At 36.7% G+C, this 19,967-nt stretch overlaps 1 protein-coding gene across 3 annotated transcripts in view; it reads left to right on the top strand.

Moving 5' to 3' along the window:
* Positions 1 to 19,967, top strand: part of LOC123787927 (cullin-4B-like) — a 95,177-nt gene that overhangs the window by 19,341 nt on the left and 55,869 nt on the right. For all 3 annotated transcript variants that reach the window (XM_087859344.1, XM_087859343.1, XM_087859342.1), the window contains exons 10-13: positions 1,542 to 1,660; positions 15,732 to 15,924; positions 16,714 to 16,818; positions 17,673 to 17,783. In XM_087859344.1, coding sequence (XP_087715470.1) covers positions 1,542 to 1,660; positions 15,732 to 15,924; positions 16,714 to 16,818; positions 17,673 to 17,783 — 528 coding nt within the window. The remainder of the gene's footprint in view (positions 1 to 1,541; positions 1,661 to 15,731; positions 15,925 to 16,713; positions 16,819 to 17,672; positions 17,784 to 19,967) is intronic.

The raw sequence follows: 19,967 nt of genomic DNA, 5'->3' as shown, positions 1-19,967 counted from the left end.
GGTAGATTTCTAGTAAAAAAGGGGTCTTTGTTTATAGGATGAGAAGAGAATAAAACCAGAGAAGTGTTGAGTACATGTGTACATTTGAAATAAACCAGAAATTTATTACCTTAAAAAAAAAAAAAAGCCTTATTTTCTTTAGCTTTATTTGGTTTTGTTTAAAAGAATCAATTTACCAGATTACTGTTTAGTTTATGGAATAAATTGCTTATACACTATGTTCCCTTTGTAAAAGCAGTGAACATTAATATTCTTTATGATGCAAATTGAATAAGGTTTGTAAAAGTAAATTGAGGCCCCAAATGTAGAACATTTAAATTTTTTTCCTATTTTAAGGATTTTTAAGGAATTCCTATTTTTAAGGGTTTTAAGTCCTACTTCAAGATTCAAAAATTATTTCACTGCCAAGGTTCTACTTCTTTTTTTAAAAATTGAGATATAATTTTTTACCATAAAATTAATCTATTTTAACACATATTATATATTAACAAAATTAGGCAGTCATCACCCTATGCATTTTAGAGCAACCAATGGCTTTTTAATGATTGACAATTTTCAGTTGACCATTAGTGTTTATTTTGATAATTGGAAAAGTCAGTGAAAATCCATCATTGTATCTTTTTTCATGTTTTTTAAATAAATTTAAATTTAAAATACAAAAACATTTATACTTCACACAAACCATACTAAAATACTAACCTGATAGTGTGGATTGATTAAAAAGGTAGGAGTTTATCAACAGTACAGTAGAAAGTGAGAAATGAACTAAAGTAAAATAGATTTTTAGATCTTTGAAGTTGAGGAATGCTGAAAAAATTCTAAAGCCTTATGTTATCGAACTTACTTTACTGATACTATATGTTAAGTATGGTACATAGAGTTCCAAGAAGCAGAGTTGGCAGAAAGTTTCTTTGGACAGTGAGAATTTGTTCAGTTAATGATGAATAGAAAAAAGCTGTAGGTTATTAATGTATTCTGATGCTGAACAAATGACTTCTTAGAAACAAGTATATTTCTGTATATCCTTTGCAATTTGGGGTTTTTATGTTTATTTATTCAGTGATAAGATTTATTCATATATTTGGACTTGGTCATCTCTAACTTTCCTATTTCTCTTCTCATGTAAAAATCAGTATCTGATACTTAACCAGATATTTAATGTTTCTCATTACTAATTTTTTAATTAGAAATTAAATTTCTCATTTTTCCTGCATACTAATGTCTGTACTACAAATTTGTTTATTGTATTATTTTTTCGTATAATATACATTTGAAACAATAATTGGAAATATACAGTGGTTTACAAAGACAGCAGTTATGAGAATGAAAAAACAAAAAGTCCAGAGGCATATATTATTTTTTTCATTTTCCATCTGATTATTGCTTAATAAACACTTATTGATATTACTTTCACTTGTAAAGTTTAGGACTGTTCCATTTTTAATTAATCTTAATGTAATAATCTCAAAATAATGATTTAATGTATATCTTGAGGTCAGTATTTTTATTGATGATGTTGCCTTCATGTTTCTAATATTCAGGCTTAAGCTATCTTCTTGATGAAAACAGAATTGAGGATTTGTCTCTACTTTACCAACTGTTTAGTAGGGTAGACTGTGGAGTTCAAGCTCTTCTCCAACATTGGATTGATTATATAAAGGTATTAATTTAAAGAAGATATAATTGAAAAATAATTTAGATTATTTATGGCTTATTTCCCCACCTTAATAATGTATTGTACTTTTTACTCTAGAACTTTTTCTTATTTAAGAAATGTTTATTAACTTGAAATTCCATAACATATCTGTATTTTAAAATTTCTTAAAACTCTTTTTTCTCTGTTTATAAAGCCCCACCCTGCCCCAAATAATATTTGCTTTTTGAAGGGAAAGATGGGAACATTATTTATTGGTGTAGCATTTTATTTTGTTTCTTAGCTTACATTTCTTTTACTATGTCACATTTTTAGTCTTTTGTTTAATAACAATTATTGAAAGATACTGTAAACTTAAATTGTCTCAGGGAAGCAGAGAGGAAGGCAACTTTCCTATCCTAAGGATCAGAGGGAGTCCTTCACCAGCTCAATGTTCTTGCAGTTCAGTGTTTTTCAATGAATAATTAATAAATTTTTGTAAGTGATGAATAACACTTAACATAAAATTTACTATTTTAGCCATTTAAAGTATGCAGTTTAGTGGCATTTAGTACATACATATAGCATACACATAGAGACAGAAAGAAAATAGCTTGCGAGATGTCAGAGACTGGGTCGGAAAGATAAAAGGAGTAGCTGCCTTAATGGGTGCTGATTTTCAAAACTATCAGTGTCTACCTCTGGACTATGTTCATTATCTGCTACAGAAATCTAGTACCCGTTGGAATTCGCTCTCTTTATCTTCTTCCCAGATCCCCTGGCAACTACTCATCAACTTTCTGTTTATTCTGATTTGTCCATTCTGGGTATTTCCTAGAAATTGAATCATACAATATGTTGGCTTGCTTTCTGGATTCCTTTACTTAGGATGTTCATCATGTTGTGACACTTTCATTATTTTTAGTGACTGATTAATATTCCGTTGTATACTGCACCACATTATGCTTGTCCACTTATGAGTGGACACACATTTGGATTTTCCCACCTTTTGGTTCCCAGCTTTTTGGGGACAGGTTTTGGGAATAATTCTTGTTTTAAAATTTTAACTTAAATTCCGGTCAGTTAACATATAGTGTAATATTAGTTTCAGGTGCACAATTTAGTAATTCAACACTTCCATACAACACTTTGTGCTCATCACAAGTACACTCCTTAATCCCCATCTCCTATTCAACTCATCCTCCACCCACCACTCTTCAGGTTGCCATCTTGTTTGTTCTCTAGAGTTAGAATCTTTTCCAGGTTTACCTCTTTCTCTCATTTTTGCCTTTTGCTCATTCGTTTTGTTTCTTAAATTCTATATATGAGTGAAATAATATGGTATTTCCTTTTCTCTGAATTATTTTGCTCTAACTCCATAGATGTCATTGCAAATGGCAAGATAACATGCTTTTCATGGCTCACTAATATTCCATCGTATATATATATATATATACCCCACCTCATCTTTATCATTCAAAACCAGTGAACGTGTGGGTTGTTTCCATAGTTTGGCTATTGTAAACAATGCTGCTATAAATATCAGGGTGCATGTATCACTTTCACTGAGTGTTCTATTATTTGGGTAAGTACCTGGTAGTGCAATTCCTGGGTTGTAAGGTTGCTCTATTTTTAACTTTTTGAGGAACCTCCACACTGTTTTCCAGAGTGGCTGCACCAACTTGCATTCCCACCAACAATGTAAAAGGGGTCTCCTTTCTCTGCATCCTCTCCAACATCTGTTGTTTCCTGACTTCATAATCTTAGCCATTCTGACGAGTGTAAAGTGGTATTTCATTCTGGTTTTGATTTGTATTTCCCTGATATGAGTGAGTTGAGTGTATTTTCATGTATCTGTTGGCCATCTGGATCTCTGGGGAAATGTCTATTCATGTTTTCTGTCCATTTTTTTAAAAGATTTTATTTATTTATTTGACAGAAAGAGTCCATTTTTGATTGAATTATTCATTTTTTTGATGTGCAGTTTTAATTTCTTATATACTGTGGATACTAACCCATTATCCAGATATGTCATTTGCAGATATCTTCTCCCATTCAGTAGGTTGCTTCTTAGTTTTGTTGATTGTTCCCTTTGCTATGCAGAAGCTTTTTATTTTGATGAAGTCAAATAATTTATTTTTGCTTTTCGTTTGTTGCCTCAGGAGACATAGCTAGAAGACAGTTGCTAAGGCTGATGTCAAAGAAGTACTGCCTGTGTTTTCTTCCAGGATCTTAATGATTTCATGTCTCACATTTAGGTCTTTCATCCATTTTGGTTATATTCTTGTGTATGGTATAGGAAAGTGGTCCAGTTTAATTCTTTTCCATATGGTTGTCCAGTTTTCTCAATACCCATTTGTTGAAGACACTGTCTAATTCAATATTCTTTCCTTCTTTGTTGAAGGTTAATTCACCATATAATTGTGACTTCATTTCTGGGTTTTCTATTCTGTTCCATTGACCTGTGTATCTATTTTTGTGCCAGTACCACACTGTATTAATCATTACAGCTTTTTAATACAGTTCGAAGCCCAGAACCATGGTGCCTCAAGCTTTTCTTTTCAAGCCTGCTTTGGCCAGTGGGAGTCTTTTGTGATTTCATACAAACTTTACGTTTGTCCCAGTTCTGTGGAAAATACTAGTGGTATATTGATAGTGATAGCACTGAATGTGTAGATTGCTTTAGTTAGTATAGATATTTTAACAATATTTGTTTTTCCAATCCATGAGCATGGAATGTTTTTCCATTTCATTGTGTCCTCTTCAGTTTCTTTCATCAGTGTTTTATAGCTTTCAGAGTACAGATCTTCTCCCTCTTTGGTGAGGTTATTTCTAGGTATCTTACTATTTTGAGTACAATTATAAATGGCAGTGATTCCTTAATTTCTCTTTATGTTGCTTCATTATTAGTGTATAGAATGCAACAGATTTCTGTATATTGATTTTGTATCCTACCACCTTACTGAATTTGTGTATCCTTTCTAGCAGTTTTTTGGTGGAATCTTTGGGTTTTGTAGATGGAGTATTCTATCATCTGCAAAGAGTGAAAGTTTGACTTCTTCCTTGCCAATTTTATTGCCTTTTATTTCTTTGTTTGTGTTATTGTTGTAGCTAGGACTTCCAGCACTCTCCTAAATAACATGGTGAGAGTGGACGTCCCAGTCTTGTTGAGGAAAAGCTGCCAGGTTTTCCCCATTGAGGATATTAGCTGTGGGTTTTTCATAATTGGCCTTTATTATGATGAGGTATGTTTCATGTAAAAACCTACTTTGGTTGGTTGTTTTTATCATGAATGGATGTTGCACTTTGTCAAATGCTTTTTCTGTATCTAGTGAACTGATCGTATGGTTTTTATCCTTTATTGATGTGGTGTATCATGTTGATTGATTTGTGATATTGAACCACCCCTGCAGCTCAGGAATAAATCCCACTTGATCGTGATGAATGATTCTTTTAGTTTACTGTTGGATTCAGTTTTCTAGTATTTTATTTTATTTTATTTTATTTTATTTTATTTTTTTATTTTGTTTTATTTTATTAAGATTTTATTTATTTATTTGACAGAGATAGAGACAGCCAGCGAGAGAGGGAACACAAGCAAGGGGAGCGGGAGAGGAAGAAGCAGGCTCATAGCTGAAGAGCCTGATGTGGGGCTCGATCCCATAACACCGGGATCACGCCCTGAGCTGAAGGCAGGTGCTTAACTGCTGTGCCAGCCACGCGCCCCCTCTAGTATTTTATTGAGAATTTATGCATCCCTGTTCATGAGGGATATGGCCTATAATTCTCTTCTTGAGTGGAAACTTTATCTGTTTTTGAAATCAGGGTAGTGCTGGCCTCAGAGAATGAATTTAGAGAGATTTTTTCCTTTTCTATTTTTTAGAATAGTCTGAAAAAAATTGGTATTAACTCTTCTTTACGTGTGTGATAGAAATTTACCTATGAAATCATGTGTTCTTGGATGTTTTGTTTCCTAGAAGCATGTTTTGATTGCTGATTCGGTTTATTTGCTGGTTATCAGGCTGCTCAAGTTTTCCGTTTTTTTTCCTCTTTTAGTGTTGGTGGTTTATATGTCCTTTTCTTCCGGGTTGTCCAATGTGTTTTTCTAATATTCTCCATAATTGTTAGTGTTTCTGTGGTGTTGCCTGTTATTTCTCTTCTCTCATTTGTGATTTTATTAATTTGGGTCCTTTCTCTTTTCTTTTGGATAAGACTGGACTGTGGTTTATTGATCTCATTCATTCTTTCAGAGAACCAGCTTCTAGTTTTGCGGATCTGTTCTACTGTTTTTCTGATTACTATTTCATTGATCTCTGCTCTAATCTTAATTATTTCTCTTTCCCTGCTTGGTTTAGGTTTTATTTGCTGTTCTTTTCCAGCTTCTTTATGTTAAGGTTAGCTTGTGTATTTGGGATATTCTAAGTTTTTGGGTGAGGCTTGAATGGCTATGTATATCCCCCTTAGGCACACCTTTGCAGTATCCCATAGGTTTTGGACCTGTGTTCTTTCATTCTCCTTTGTTCCTATTATTTCATTCTCCTTTGTTCCCATTATTTAACATTGTTTAAGTTCTTTAGTTTATTTGTCGATCCCACCTTTTCTTTTTAATGATTTTTTATTATGTTAGTCACCATACAGTACATCCCCGGTTTCCGATGTAAGGCTTGATGATTCATTAGTTGCGTATAACACCCAGTGCACCATGCAATACGTGCCCTCCTTACTACCCATCACCAGCCTATCCCATTCCCCCACCCCCCTCCCCTCTGAGGTCCTCAGTTTGTTTCTCAGAGTCCATAGTCTCTCATGCTTCATTCTCCCTTCTGATTACCCCCCCTTTCTTTATCCCTTTTTTCCCCTACTATCATCCTAGTTCTTATGTTCCATGTGAGAGAAATCATATGATAGTTGTCTTTCTCTGCTTGACTTATTTCACTTAGCATTATCTCCTCCAGTGCCGTCCACGTTGCAGCAAATGTTGAGAACTCGTTCTTTCGGATAGCTGAGTAATATTCCATTGTATATATGGACCACAGCTTCTAAATCCAGTCATCTGTTGAAGGGCATCTCGGTTCTTTCCACCATTTAGCTCTTGTGGACAATGCTGCTATGAACATTGGGGTGCATATGGCCCTTCTCTTCACTACGTCTGTATCTTTGGGGTAAACACCCAGTAGTGCAATGGCTGGATCATAGGGTAGCTCAATTTTTAACTTTTTAAGGGACCTCCACACTGTTTTCCAGAGTGGCTGTACCAACTTGCATTCCCACCAACAATGAAGGAGGGATCCCCTTTCTCCACATCCTCTCCAACAATTGTTGTTTCTTGGTTTGTCTATTTTTGCCATTCTAACTGGCGTAAGGTGGTATTTCAGTGTGGTTTTGATTTGAATTTCCCTGATGGCTAATGATTTTGAACATTTTTTCATGTGTCTGTCAGCCATTTGTATGTCTTCATTGGAAAACTGTCTGTTCATATCTTCTGCCCATTTTTTGATTTGTTTGTTTCTCGTGTATTAAGTTTGAGAAGTTCTTTGTAGATCTTGGATACCAGTCCTTTATCTGTAGTGTCATTTGCAAATATATTCTCCCATTCCGTGGGCTGCCTCTTAGTTTTTTTGACTGTTTCCATGGCTGTGCAGAAGGTTTTTATCTTGATGAAGTCCCATAAGTTCATTTTATCTTTTGTTTCTCTTGCCTTTGGGGATGTGTCATGAAAAAGGTTGCTTTGGCCGATTTCGTAGAGGTTGCTGCCTATGTTCTCCTCTAGAATTTTGATGGATTCCTGCCTCACATCGAGGTCTTTCATCCATTTGGAGTTTATTTTTGTGTATGGTGTGAGAGAGTGGGCAAGTTTCATTCTTTTGCATGCAGCTGTCCAATTTCCCAGCACCATTTATTGAAGAGACTGTCTTTTTCCCACCAGATGTTTTTTCCTGCTTTATCAAATATTAGATGCCCAAAGAGAGAGGGTCCATTTCTGGGTTCTCTATTCTGTTCCATTGGTCTATGTGTCTGTTTTTGTGCCAGTACCATGCTGTCTTTGTGATCACAGCTTTGTAGTACAGCTCGAAATCCGGCAATGTAATGCCCCCAGCTTTGTTTTTCCTTTTCAACAGTTCCTTGGAGATTCGGGGCCTTTTCTGTTTCCATACAAATTTAAGGACTATTTGTTCCAGTTCTTTGAAAAATGTCCTCAGTATTTTGATCGGGATAGCATTGAAAGTGTAGATTGCTCTGGGTAGCATGGACATTTTAACTATGTTAATTCTTCCGATCCCTGAGCATGGAATATCTTTCCATCTTTTTATGTCTTCCTCAGTGTCTTTCAAGAGTGATTTATAGTTTCTAGAATATAGGTCCTTTACGTCTCAGGTTAAGTTAATTCCAAGGTAACGTATGGTTTTTGGTGCTATTGTAAATGGGATGGATTCCCTAATTTCTCTTTCTTCAGTCTCGTTATTCGTGTATAGAAATGCAACTGATTTCTGAGCATTGATTTTGTATCCTGCCACATTAATGAATTGCTCTATAACTTCTAATAGTTTGGGAGTGGCTTCTTTTGGGTTTTCCATATAGAGTATCATGTCATCTGCGAAGAGAGACATTTTGACTTCTTCTTTGCCTATTTGAATACCTTTTATCCCTTTTTGTTGTCTGATTGCTGTTGCAAGGATTTCTAGGACTATGTTGAATAATAGTGGCGAGAGTGGGCATCCTTAAGGGAAAGGCTTCCAGCTTTTTCCCATTGAGAATGATATTTGCTGTAGGCTTTTCATAGATGGTTTTTATGAGATTGAGGAATGTACCCTCTATCTCTACACTCTAAAGGGTTTTAATCAGGAAAGGATGCTGTATTTTGTCAAATGCTTTTTCGGCATCAATTGAGAGGATCATATGGTTCCTGAGTCTTTTCTTGTTGATATGATGTATCACGCTGATTGATTAGGGAATGTTGAACCTCACTTGCATCCAAGGTATGAATCCCACTTGGTCATGATGGATAATCCTTTTAATGTACTGTTGGATTCTATAGCCAAGATCTTGTTGAGGATTTTGGCATCCATGTTCATTAGGGAAATCGGTCTGTAATTCTCCTTTTTGATGGGGTCTTTGCCTGGTTTGGGGATCAAGGTAATATTGGCCTCATAGAATGAGTTTGGTAGCTTTCCTTCTGTTTCTATTTTTTGAAATAGCTTTAGGAGAATAAGTATTATTTCTTCTTTGAATGTTTGGTAGAATTCCCCAGGAAAACTGTCCGGTCCTGGAGTTTTGTTTTTTGGAAGGTTGTGTATCACTGACTCAATCTCTTCATAATTAATTGGCCTGTTTAAAAAATCAATGTCTTGCTGTTTCAATCTTGGTAGTTTATGGGTTTCCAGGAAGGCCTCCATCTCTTCCAGATTGCTTAATTTAGTGGCATAAAGCTGTTGATAAAAATTTCTAATAATCCTTCCAATTTCATTGGTGTTGGTTGTGACCTTTCCTTTTTCATTCATAATTTTATTAATTGGGGCCTTTCTCTATTCCTTCGGATAAGTCTTGCCAGCGGTCTGTCAATTTTATTGATTCTTTAAAAGAAGCAGCTTCTAGGTCTGTTGATCTGCTCTTCTGTACTTCTGGTTTCTAATTCATTTATTTTTGCTCTAATCTCGGTCAGCTGCTTCCTCGTGCGTGGATTAGGTCTGTCCCTCTGTTGCTGTTCCAGCTTCTTGAGGTGAGAATATAAAAACTGCATTTTAGGGGCACCTGGGTGGCACAGCGGTTGAGCGTCCGCCTTCGGCTCGGGGCGTGATCCTGGCGTTATGCGATCGAGCCCCACATCAGGCTCTTCTGCTATGAGCCTGCTTCTTCCTCTCCCACTCCCCCTATTTGTGTTCCCTCTCTCTCTGGGTGTCTCTATCTCTGTCGAATAAATAAAATCTTTAAAAAAAAATCCTGCATTTTATATTTTTCTATTCTTTTGAGTGAGGCTGGATGGCTATCTATTTCCTCCTTAGGACTGCCTTTGCAGTATCCCATAGGTTTTGGACCATTATATTTTCATTCTGTTGGTCTCCATAAATTGTTAAAAATTGATTTTTGATTTCCTGGTTTATCAAATCTTTCCTGAGCAGGATGGTTCTTAGTCTCCAAATGTTTGACTTTCTTCCAAATTTTCCTTGTGGTTGAGTTACAATTTCAGAGCGTTGTGTTCTGAGAATATGCAGGGAATAATTTCAGTCTTTTGCTATTGGTTGAGACCTGTTTTGTGTCCCAAAACACGGTCTATTCTTGAGAATGTTCCATGGGCATTAAATTAGTGTGAGTATTCTTCGGTTCTGGGGTGTAGTGTTCTATATATATCTATGAGGTCCAACCCGTCAAGCATGGCATTCAAAGCTCTTGTTTCTTTGCTGATTTCTTGCTTAGATGATGTGCCTATTGCTGATAGTGGAGTTTGAGGTCTTGTACTATTAGTGTATTTTTATCTATATGACTCTTTATTGTGATTTAGAGTTGGCTTGTGTATCTCGCTGCTCCGCTGGTGGGGGCATATGTATTTATAATTGTCATATCTACCTAATGGATATATCCTTTAAGAATAATATAGTGCCCATCTGTGACTCTAACTATAGATTTTAGTTTAAAATCCAATCTGTCTGCTATGAGAATTGCTAGCCCAGCTTTCTTTTGAGGTCCATTGGCGTGAAAGATGGTATTCCATCCCTTTACCATCAGTCTGAATATATCTTTAGGTTCAAAATGAGTCTCTTGTAGACAGCAAATGGTGGGTCATTTCTTTTTATTCAATCTGCAACCCTGTGGCATTTATTGGAGCATTTAGGCCATTTACATTGAGACTGAGTATTGAGAGGGATGAATTTAATGACCCATGTTGCCAGTAAAGTCTTTGTCTATAGATTGTGACTTTCTGTTCTGTATCACTGTTGGGGCCTTTTTACTTTTATAGAACCCCCCTTAATATCTCCTGTAGGCCTGGTTTTGTGGTTACGAAATTGGACAATGACAGCAATTCTGGAAGGTGTTTATTTCTCCATAAATTCTGAATGAAAGCCTTGATGGATAAAGGATCCTTGGCTGCATGTTTTTCTCTTAAAGAGTTCTAAAAATGCCCCCCCCCCCAGCCCTTTCTCTCATTCCAGGTCTGTGTAGACAGGTCTGATGCAATTCTGATACCTTGGCCTTGGTACATGAGAAAATTCTTTGCCCTAGCCACTTTCAATACTGTATCCTTGGATCTAACATTTGCAAATTGCAGTATGACGTGACGTGGTGTATGTTTGTCGTGGTTGAGCTTGGGAGGGGTCCTCTCTGCCTCTTAGATACGAATGTTTGTTTCCCTTGCTAGATTAGGCAAGTTTTTAGCTACAATGTTTTCAAATATCTCTTCTAGACCTCTGTTTTTCTCCACTCCCTCGGGGATGCCGATGATTATGACATTGGAACGTTTCATTGAGTCAATAATCTCCCGTAACTTACATTCCTGAGTGTGCATTTTTTTGAGTCCAGATTCTTTCTTCGCTTTTTCTTCTACTAACCCATCCTCCAATTTGCTTATACGTTCTTCTGCCTCAGTGACCCTGGCTGTCTGACCTCTAGTTTTGACTGCATTTGGCTCGTAGAATTGTTAATTTCTGCCAGATTCGCTCTCCTTTCTGTCCTTAGAGATTCTATATTCTCATTAACATTTTCATTAATACTTTTTTCAAGTCTACACATCATCTTGACCATTGTTACACTGAATTCCATTTCTGATAAGTTGGTTATATCCATATCCATTAGTTCTGTGGCAAAGGCCACAGACTCATTGTCTTTTCTATGCTGGGGGGGATTTCTCCTTCTCGTCATTCTGTTGAGAGGTTGAGGGGTTGTACAGAGCCCAAATTATTGGCCGGGACCCAGGCCATGCTTCCTTGTTTTATAGGGATCTTAGGGATGTGGTCTTGATTTTTCAGCCTGTGTTCTCTGGGAGGGGCCTGCCGCGCCAATACTCAGGCAACCCTGTTTGGGTAGAGTCTCCATGTCTCCTGCAAGGGGGAGTGGGGATGGGCACACTGTGAGCCCGTATTTCCAGGCTTTTGTTCTCTAGTGGCTTTCCCTGGCGGTTTGTTGTGCCTCTTCTGAGAGTCATAGCAGCAGTGGCTGAATATCAGCCTCAGTTTCAGAACAGAGGGATTGCGGACCATTCTCCACTGATGTTCTGGCCACTTTAACTCTGTTTCTGTTGGTGCTGCTCAACCCTGCAGCGTTCCGGGATGTGCGGCCCACACCCGGCTTCCCAGCACTCAATTGCAGTGCCGGTGCATCTCTGTCCTTTGAGTTTTTTGGTTTTTATTTTTACGATTTTATTTATTTATTTGACATAGATAGAGATAGCCAGCGAGAGAGGGAACACAAGCAGGGGGAGTGAGAGAGGAAGAAGCAGGCTCCCAGCAGAGGAGCCTGATGTGGGGCTCGATCCCATATCCCGGGATCATGCCCTGAGCCGAAGGCAGACGCTTAACCGCTGTCCCACCCAGGAGCCCTGTCCTTTGAGTTTCTAACGCTGCCAACCATCAGCCGCCCCCGTGTGGTCCCGGGGTTCCCAGTCTCAATCTGGTTCCAGTGAGCACACTGGAGCTCCGTGTAAAGTTTGGTGGCACACGCTCCCCGCTCACGGTCCCAGTCTTTTCTCTCAGGGGTACTGGTCTGCGAGTCCACCCACTCCCCTGTGCAGGTGGCTACCGCTTCCCGGCGCCTGAATGCGGCGGCTCCCTCCCCCTTCCGTTCATCTCTTGAGATCTGTGCACGGTTTCACAGCTCCCCACTTGGTACCTCAATACTCAGCGCTGGAGATGTTCATTTGTAGAGATCCAAATGTATCTTCCTGCATATCAGGCTGATTCCATGGATGTTCAGGCTGGTCTTTTACCTATCCAATGAGACTCAGGGGACCGGCTGAAAAAGGGGTCCCCTACTCCTCTGCCATCTTAACTCCTCCCCCCTCTTCTGTTGTGCTCTGGTTGTTATATCACTTTCCTGTTTCCAGCTTATGGTGGTTCCTTCCTCCTTCTGTTTATCTTCCAGTATTTCCTTATAAATTCACGGCTCACACCTCACACCTGCCAGAGTTTTTATGCTTGTTAGATCCAGATATATATTCTTATGTCTCAGGCTGATTTTGTGGGTGTTCAGAACAGTTTGGTAGATATCCAGCTAAATTCAGCGGACTGGTTGAAATAAGGTCCTGTACTCCTCCACCATCTTGCCTCCCAATTTTTCTAATATTGTTTCACTGTATGATATCACTTATCTGTCAAATTCTCCCCTTGTTATCCTCTAGTTGTTTCTCTCTCTTTTTCTTGGGTTCTTTATTCTCCATCATTTTTTCTTTGGTATCACTAATTCTGTCTTTTCTCATCTATCTGCCTCATTTATTCTAGCACTTAGAGTCTCCATTTTTTATTGCATCTCATTAATAAACTTTTCGATTTCTAATTGATTAGATTTTAGTTCTTTTATTTCTCCAGAAAGGGATTCCCTAGTGTCTTTTATACTGTTTTCTAGCCCGGCTAGTATGTTTATAATCGTTATTCTAAGCTCTAGTTTTGACATCTTGCGTATAACCATACTGCTTCAGTCCCTGGCAGTCAGTATTGCCTTTTGTTCTCTTCTTTGAGGTGAGTTTTTCTGGCTTGTCGTTCTGTCTGGAGAACAGATGAAGAAGAGAACAAAAATACTAAATAACAACAAGACCCAGAAAAATATACACTAAACAAATCAGAAGAGACCTGAATCCTAAGAAAAAATAATTAAAAAACAAAGAGAATGTAATCAGGCAGGTGAATAGAACAGAGCAATACACTGGTTCCTGTGTGTATTTTGGTCTGTTTGTTAGAAAGGTAGATCCCAAAATTGTAAATAAATAAAAACTTATATATTACAAAATAAAATTAAATATAATGAATGCATAGAATGTAACTCCGAAAATGAAAATTAAAAGACCGGAAAAAAAAAAAGAAAAAATAATTAAGACTCTAAATAGACAGGTGAACAAAACAGAGCAATACACTAGATTCTGAGTGTAATTTGGTTGTTTTTTTTTAGAAAAAACTACATCCCAAAATTGTAAAGAAAGGAAAACTGTATATAATAATAAAACTCGAAGGATGGCGTCTAAGTGTAATGATGAAAATTTAAAATAGCTTTAACAACAAAAAAAGAATATGATCAGACAGTTGAAGAAAATAGCCATACACTGGATTCTCGCTGTATTTTGGTCTCCTTTTTTAGAAGAAACTTGATCTCGAAATTGTAAAAAAGAAGGAAAACCTTATGCATATATACATATGTGTGTATACACACACACAATGAAAGGATACAATGTAAGTGTAAAAATGAAAATTTAAAAAAGAGTTGATAAAGGAGAAGATTGGTTGAGAAAGGAAAGAGGATAAAAAATTGAAATTGAAAGACTGAAGCATTTTGAGGAAAAAAAACATGAATTCTATATAGCATTTTCCCCTAGCACTGGAGCTTTGCAGTTCTGTGTGATCAGCAGCCAACTTGGTCTTTGCTGGATGTTCTTGCAGCTCTTCTGCGGGAGGGGCCTGTTGCTTTGATTCTCAAGTGTCCTTGCCCCAGGGTGGAATTGCACCCCCCTTGCCAGGTAGCCAGGCTAAGTGTAAGCAGCTCCAGATCGCTCTATGTGGCTTTTGTTCCTTAGGGCTTTCAGTGCCCTTTAGAGGATGAGAATGAAAATGGCATCTTCCTCCAGCCCTAGAGCTGAAAGCTCAGGCCCCACTCCTCAGTGTGCCCTCCAAGAGAAGGAGTCAGTCTCTCCTGTCTGCCTGGTCTCTGTCTGCACTCCATGCTCACCCAGCCTGCGACCGAGCGTTTCTTCTCGGGCACACGACCCCGTTTCAAGTCTCCAAACCCTGCAGACTCCTGCAGCATACACTCAGGCACGCTCATTGTTCCTGAGACCCCAGGGATCCCGAGACGACACTGCCCCACCAGGAATGATGCCCTGTTTGGCCGCCTGAGCACCTTTCAGGCAGGGACATCCCTCACCGGACAGCCTCTAAAGGTTTAAATTTTGGGCTCAGATGCTTCATCACTTTCCCGTAGCCAGCTGATGGAGCCTCACTGGCTGCCGCGTTCTATCTTTCCTTATATCACTTTGGATTCAGTTCTCTCCACCTCCTGCCTTGCAGAAAGTGGTCGAGTAGCAGCTATTCTTTTCTTTGATGTCTGGTTGAGTTCATGCATGTTCAGAATGACTTGATAGCTATCCAGCTGAATTCCTGGGACCAGACGAAATGAGGTTTTCTACTCCTCTGCCATATTGGACTCCTGCTAGATCTTCTTTTGTATTTCTTATAGGGTAGGTCTGCTAGCACACAACTAGCTCAGCATTTGCTTATCTCATAATTTCCTAATTTTCCTTCACTGTGAAAGAATGGTTTTTCTGGATATAGGATATCTGGTGACAGTTTTTTCACCCAGCTTTCAAAATAGGTTATCCTATTGCCTTTTGACTTTCATAGCTTCTTTCTTCATTAAATATCACCTTGGCTTTTGTAGGTTTGTGATTTTATTCCAGCATTCTGCATGGAATGTTACATCAAAAACTAGGGATATACTGTATGGTGACTAACATAATATAATAATTTAAAAAATTCCAGCATTCTAAAAATTTGATACTGACAATTTTGGTAGCTTTATCATTTCATTAATGAACAGAAATAAAGTAAGCCCCTTTGTAGTAAGCCCTTTCACTTTCCCCTTTTTCAGATACTTTTCATCTATTTATTCCTGTGAGTCGAATATATTTATGATTCTTTTTTGACTTACTGTTTAGGCATCAGAGAGTTGCATTTTGATATGTTACTAGGTAGTTCTCCACTCAGATAGTGAGTTAGTTTACACTTATTTCTGTTGGCTTCATTTCCAGAATACCTCGTCCTTATCTAGCAATACCTTTTTCTTTTGATGTTTTCTGCATATTTACTATTCTGAGATTTTCTTGCAAATGAAGTTAACTTTTCTATTAAATTTATGGTGTCTTACTTTGTATGTAATAATAATATTTTAAGGTAATTGTATTTTTCAGAAGTTTGGTAACAGCATAGTGATCAATCCTGTGAAAGATAAGACAATGGTGCAAGAGCTTCTGGATTTTAAAGATAAGATTGATTTTATTATTGAAACATCTTTTCTGAAAAATGAAAAGTTTATTGTTGCCATGAAAGATGCTTTTGAAACATTTATAAATAAAAGACCTAACAAGCCAGCTGAGCTTCTAGGTATGCGTTTTCAATTTTATGAAATACGTATTTTATTTTTTGTTTCATTTCATTTAAGTTATGTAATAAGACCAGTTTGACCTCCTAATTTATCATAATATTGCAAGAGTAATTATCAGTGATTGTAATAAACTATTTCCCTCAAGTTTAGTGTTCACAAGACATTGTTCCTCTGTTGTTTAGTTGTAACACAGCACTTTGGAAACTTCAATTCCTTTAGCTTCTTATAAATTTAGCAGTATTTTAATCAGTAGATAAAACTAAAAAATTATAGATAGGACCAATACTTATTCTTATTTTTTTAAATAACTGAAAGCTTTCCTTATTCCCACAAAACCTAATGATTTTATATTTTAAGGTATTTCTTTTTATTGACATGGTTTCTAAAAGTTGAAACAAAATAGCAAATTGATATTCTTTTGTTCCTTAAAATGAATATAATCAACACTTAATAAATCTTTAAGATTTTGGGATTCATATCTCAATTTTACATAATATTTTACAATTTGGGGGGATTGTAACAAAGATTGGGGGCAAGGGGTTAAGGAAATGACTGTATTGTAACATTTGGACATTGAGTTTATAGAAATATTAAAAGCACTTAAAGTAATCTGTCTTTTATTTTCCTTTCATTCTTCTATCCATCAACTCATTTATTCATTTCTGTTTTTTCAAAATTGATGCATCTGGCTCAGGAAGAAAGTATTTGTTTGAAGAAATAGTTTTTGTTCATAGTACATGTTTGAAAATATGGCATTACTTAGAAAAATTATTTTTTTTACATTTTAGCAAAGTATGTGGATTCAAAACTTCGTGCAGGTAACAAGGAAGCTACAGACGAAGAACTTGAAGAATTATTAGATAAAGTAATAATTTTATTTAGGTTCATTAATGGTGAGTAGTTTGGTTTAAAATGTCTATTTAAAACTTTAAAACAGGGCACCTAGGTAGCACAGTCACTTGAGTGTCTTAACCACATTGGGCTCCCTGCTCGGTGCACAGCCTGCTTCTCCCTCTCCCCCTGCTTGTGATCTCGCTATCACTCTGTCTCTTAAATATATAAAATCAATTAAAAAATAAATGTTTAGGGGCGCCTGGGTGGCACAGCGGTTGGGCGTCTGCCTTCGGCTCAGGGCGTGATCCCGGCGTTGCAGGATCGAGTCCCACATCAGGCTCTTCTGCTGTGAGCCTGCTTCTTCCTCTCCCACTCCCCCTGCTTGTGTTCCCTCTCTCGCTGGCTGTCTCTCTCTGTCAAATAAATAAATAAAATCTTAAAAAAAAAATGTTTAAGACAATAATACCATTTGTGGAAGAAGTCTAAAGAAGTTATGTGCAAATCCCAATATAAATTGAACTCAATTTTTTATGGTAGTAAAACTGTTAATTTAAAAAAATTTGCAATTTAGTGACAATAAGTATATTCACATTGTTGGGCAGCCATCACCATACCATCTCATTACCTAGTTTTAAACTTTTTCATCATAAACTCCGTACAAATTAAGCAGTCATTCCTCATTTCCATGTTGCCTTCAGCTTCTGGCAACCAGTAATTTGTTCTATTTGGATTTATGTATTTTGAGATATTTTATATAGATGCAGTCAGGTAATGTGAGAAACTTGTGTTTCAGTTTCTGTTTACATGATTTTCAAATATTATAGGATATAGTATATCATTTAGTTGGCATCTGGTATTATCATTTTGTATTTTCCAATTCTGACTTTAAGGTATTTTTCTTTAAATATTACAGGGAAAGATGTTTTTGAAGCCTTCTACAAAAAAGATTTAGCCAAACGTCTTTTACTTGGTAAGAGTGCTTCGGTTGATGCAGAAAAATCAATGCTGTCCAAACTTAAACAAGGTGTGTGTCTTTGTATAGTGTTTATTTCAGTCATTTTTGGGGTTCTGTGCTTCATGAATCTGCATGGAAAATTATTTCATTTCAGTGTTTCACTGTCTTTGTGCATCAGCTTGTTTTACATATCAGTTTACTTAGTATCTTCAAAGCTACCAAATTAATGTGATCATCCAAAAGTATATGCATATATTTTGCAACTTCCTCATATTTATGTGTTCCAGCAGGCAAAATACTTTAATTTTATATTTACAAATTTAGCATATGTGCTAAACTCTGTACATGTAAGCTGCAATCAGTAGTGAATATAAGTAAAAAAAAGCATGAACACTTAACCAACTCAAGAAATTGAGGACAGTTTCTCTAAGGAAGCATAATTGAAATGAAACATATAAAGATACCGAAATTCTAATCATGAAGGCTCAGGTATAGTTCATGCTACAAAGAGTTTGAAAACCTGGGAAGTCAGAGTAATCACAGAGGAGGAACATATAGTAGCTGTCCTAAAAGCTGAAGTAAGAAGTTAACCAAAATCAGATTTTGCTTGACCTTGGAGACCTTGTCTGTGATATTGTTTTATATACTAGGAGCAGAAAAATTATTTTAGGAGTTTGAAACAAGATTAAAAATACTCATCTTTTTTCCTTTTTTCAAGTTTAAAAAAATTCTAGTTAATTAATATAAAGGATAATATTTGTTTCAGGAGTAGCTTTTAGTGACTCATCATTTATGTAAAACACCAAGTGCTCATCACAATAAGTGCTTTCCCTAATGCCTATCACCCATTTAACACATCCTCCTACCCATCTCCCTTCTGGAAACCATCAGTTTTCTAGACCTAAAAATAGGTTTTACAGTTTAGCTCTCTTTCCCCTTATGTTCATCTATTTTGTTTCTTAAATTCCACATATGAGCATATTCATATATTTGTCTTTCTCTGACAAACTTACCTTGCTTAGCATAATACTCTCAAGCTCTAGTCAAGTTGCAAATTATAAGATTGCATTCTTTTTGATGCTTGATGGCCTGATGGCCATTATATGTATACCATATCTTTTTTATCCATTCATTAGTCCATGAACATTAGGAATTACTCCATAGTTTAGCTGTTGTTGATAATGTGGCTATAAACATCCGGATACACATAATCCTTTTGAATCTGTATTTTTATATCCTTTGTGTAAATACCTAGGAGTGCAATTCCTGGCTCATACGGTAGCTCTATTTTTAAGTTTTTGAGGAAACTCCATACTGTTTTCCAGAATGGCTGCACCAATTTTCATTCCCACCAGCAGTATAAGACACTTCCCCTTTCTCCACATACTCACCGGTATGTTATTTCCAGTGTTGTTAATTTTAGACAATCTGACAGGTATGAAGTGATATCTCATTGTAGTTTTGATTTGTATTTCCCTGATGATGAATAATGTTGAGCATCTTTCCATGTGTCTGTTAGCCATCTGTATGTCTTCTTTGGAAAATTGTCTATTCAGGTGTTCTGCCCATTTCTTAACTGGATTATTAGCTTTTTCGAGTATTGAATTTTCTAAGTTCTATATACATTTTGGATACTAACACTTTATGAGATATGACACTTGCAAATATTTTCTCCCATTCCATAGATTACATTTTAGATTTGTTGTTTGTTTCTTTTGCTGTGCCAAAGTTTTTAATCTTGATTAAGTCCCAATAGTTCCTTTTTGCTTTTGTTTTCCTTGGCTCTGGTGATATGTCTACTAAGTAGTTGCTATAGTTGATGTCAGAGAGGTTGCTGCCTGTGTTCTCCTCTAGGATTTTGATGCGTTCCTGTCTTACTCTTTCATCCATTTAGTGTCTATCTTTATGTATAGTGTAAGAGAATGGTCCAGTTTCATTCTTCTGCATGTGGGTGTCCAGTTTTCCCAAGACCAGTTATTGAAGACACCGTCCTTTTTCCATTGGATGTTTTTTCTTGCTTTGTCGAAGATTAGTTAACCAGATCATCCTGGGTCCATTTTGGGTTTTCTATTCTGATCCATTGACTTTATCTTTGTGTATGGTGTAAGAAAATGGTCTAGTGGCATTTCGGACACTGTGGCTGTCCAATTTTCCCAACACCATTTGTTGAATATACTTTTTTCCATTGGATATTCTTTTTTGAAGATTAGTTGACTGGATAGCTGTGGGTCCATTTTGGTTTTCTCTTCTGTT

Source organism: Ursus americanus, chromosome 37 (genome assembly GCF_024610735.1).
Source record: "Ursus americanus isolate L20-20 chromosome 37, mUrsAme1.1.p, whole genome shotgun sequence".
NCBI lineage: Eukaryota > Metazoa > Chordata > Mammalia > Carnivora > Ursidae > Ursus > Ursus americanus.
This window is presented reverse-complemented; position numbering and strand designations above follow the sequence as displayed.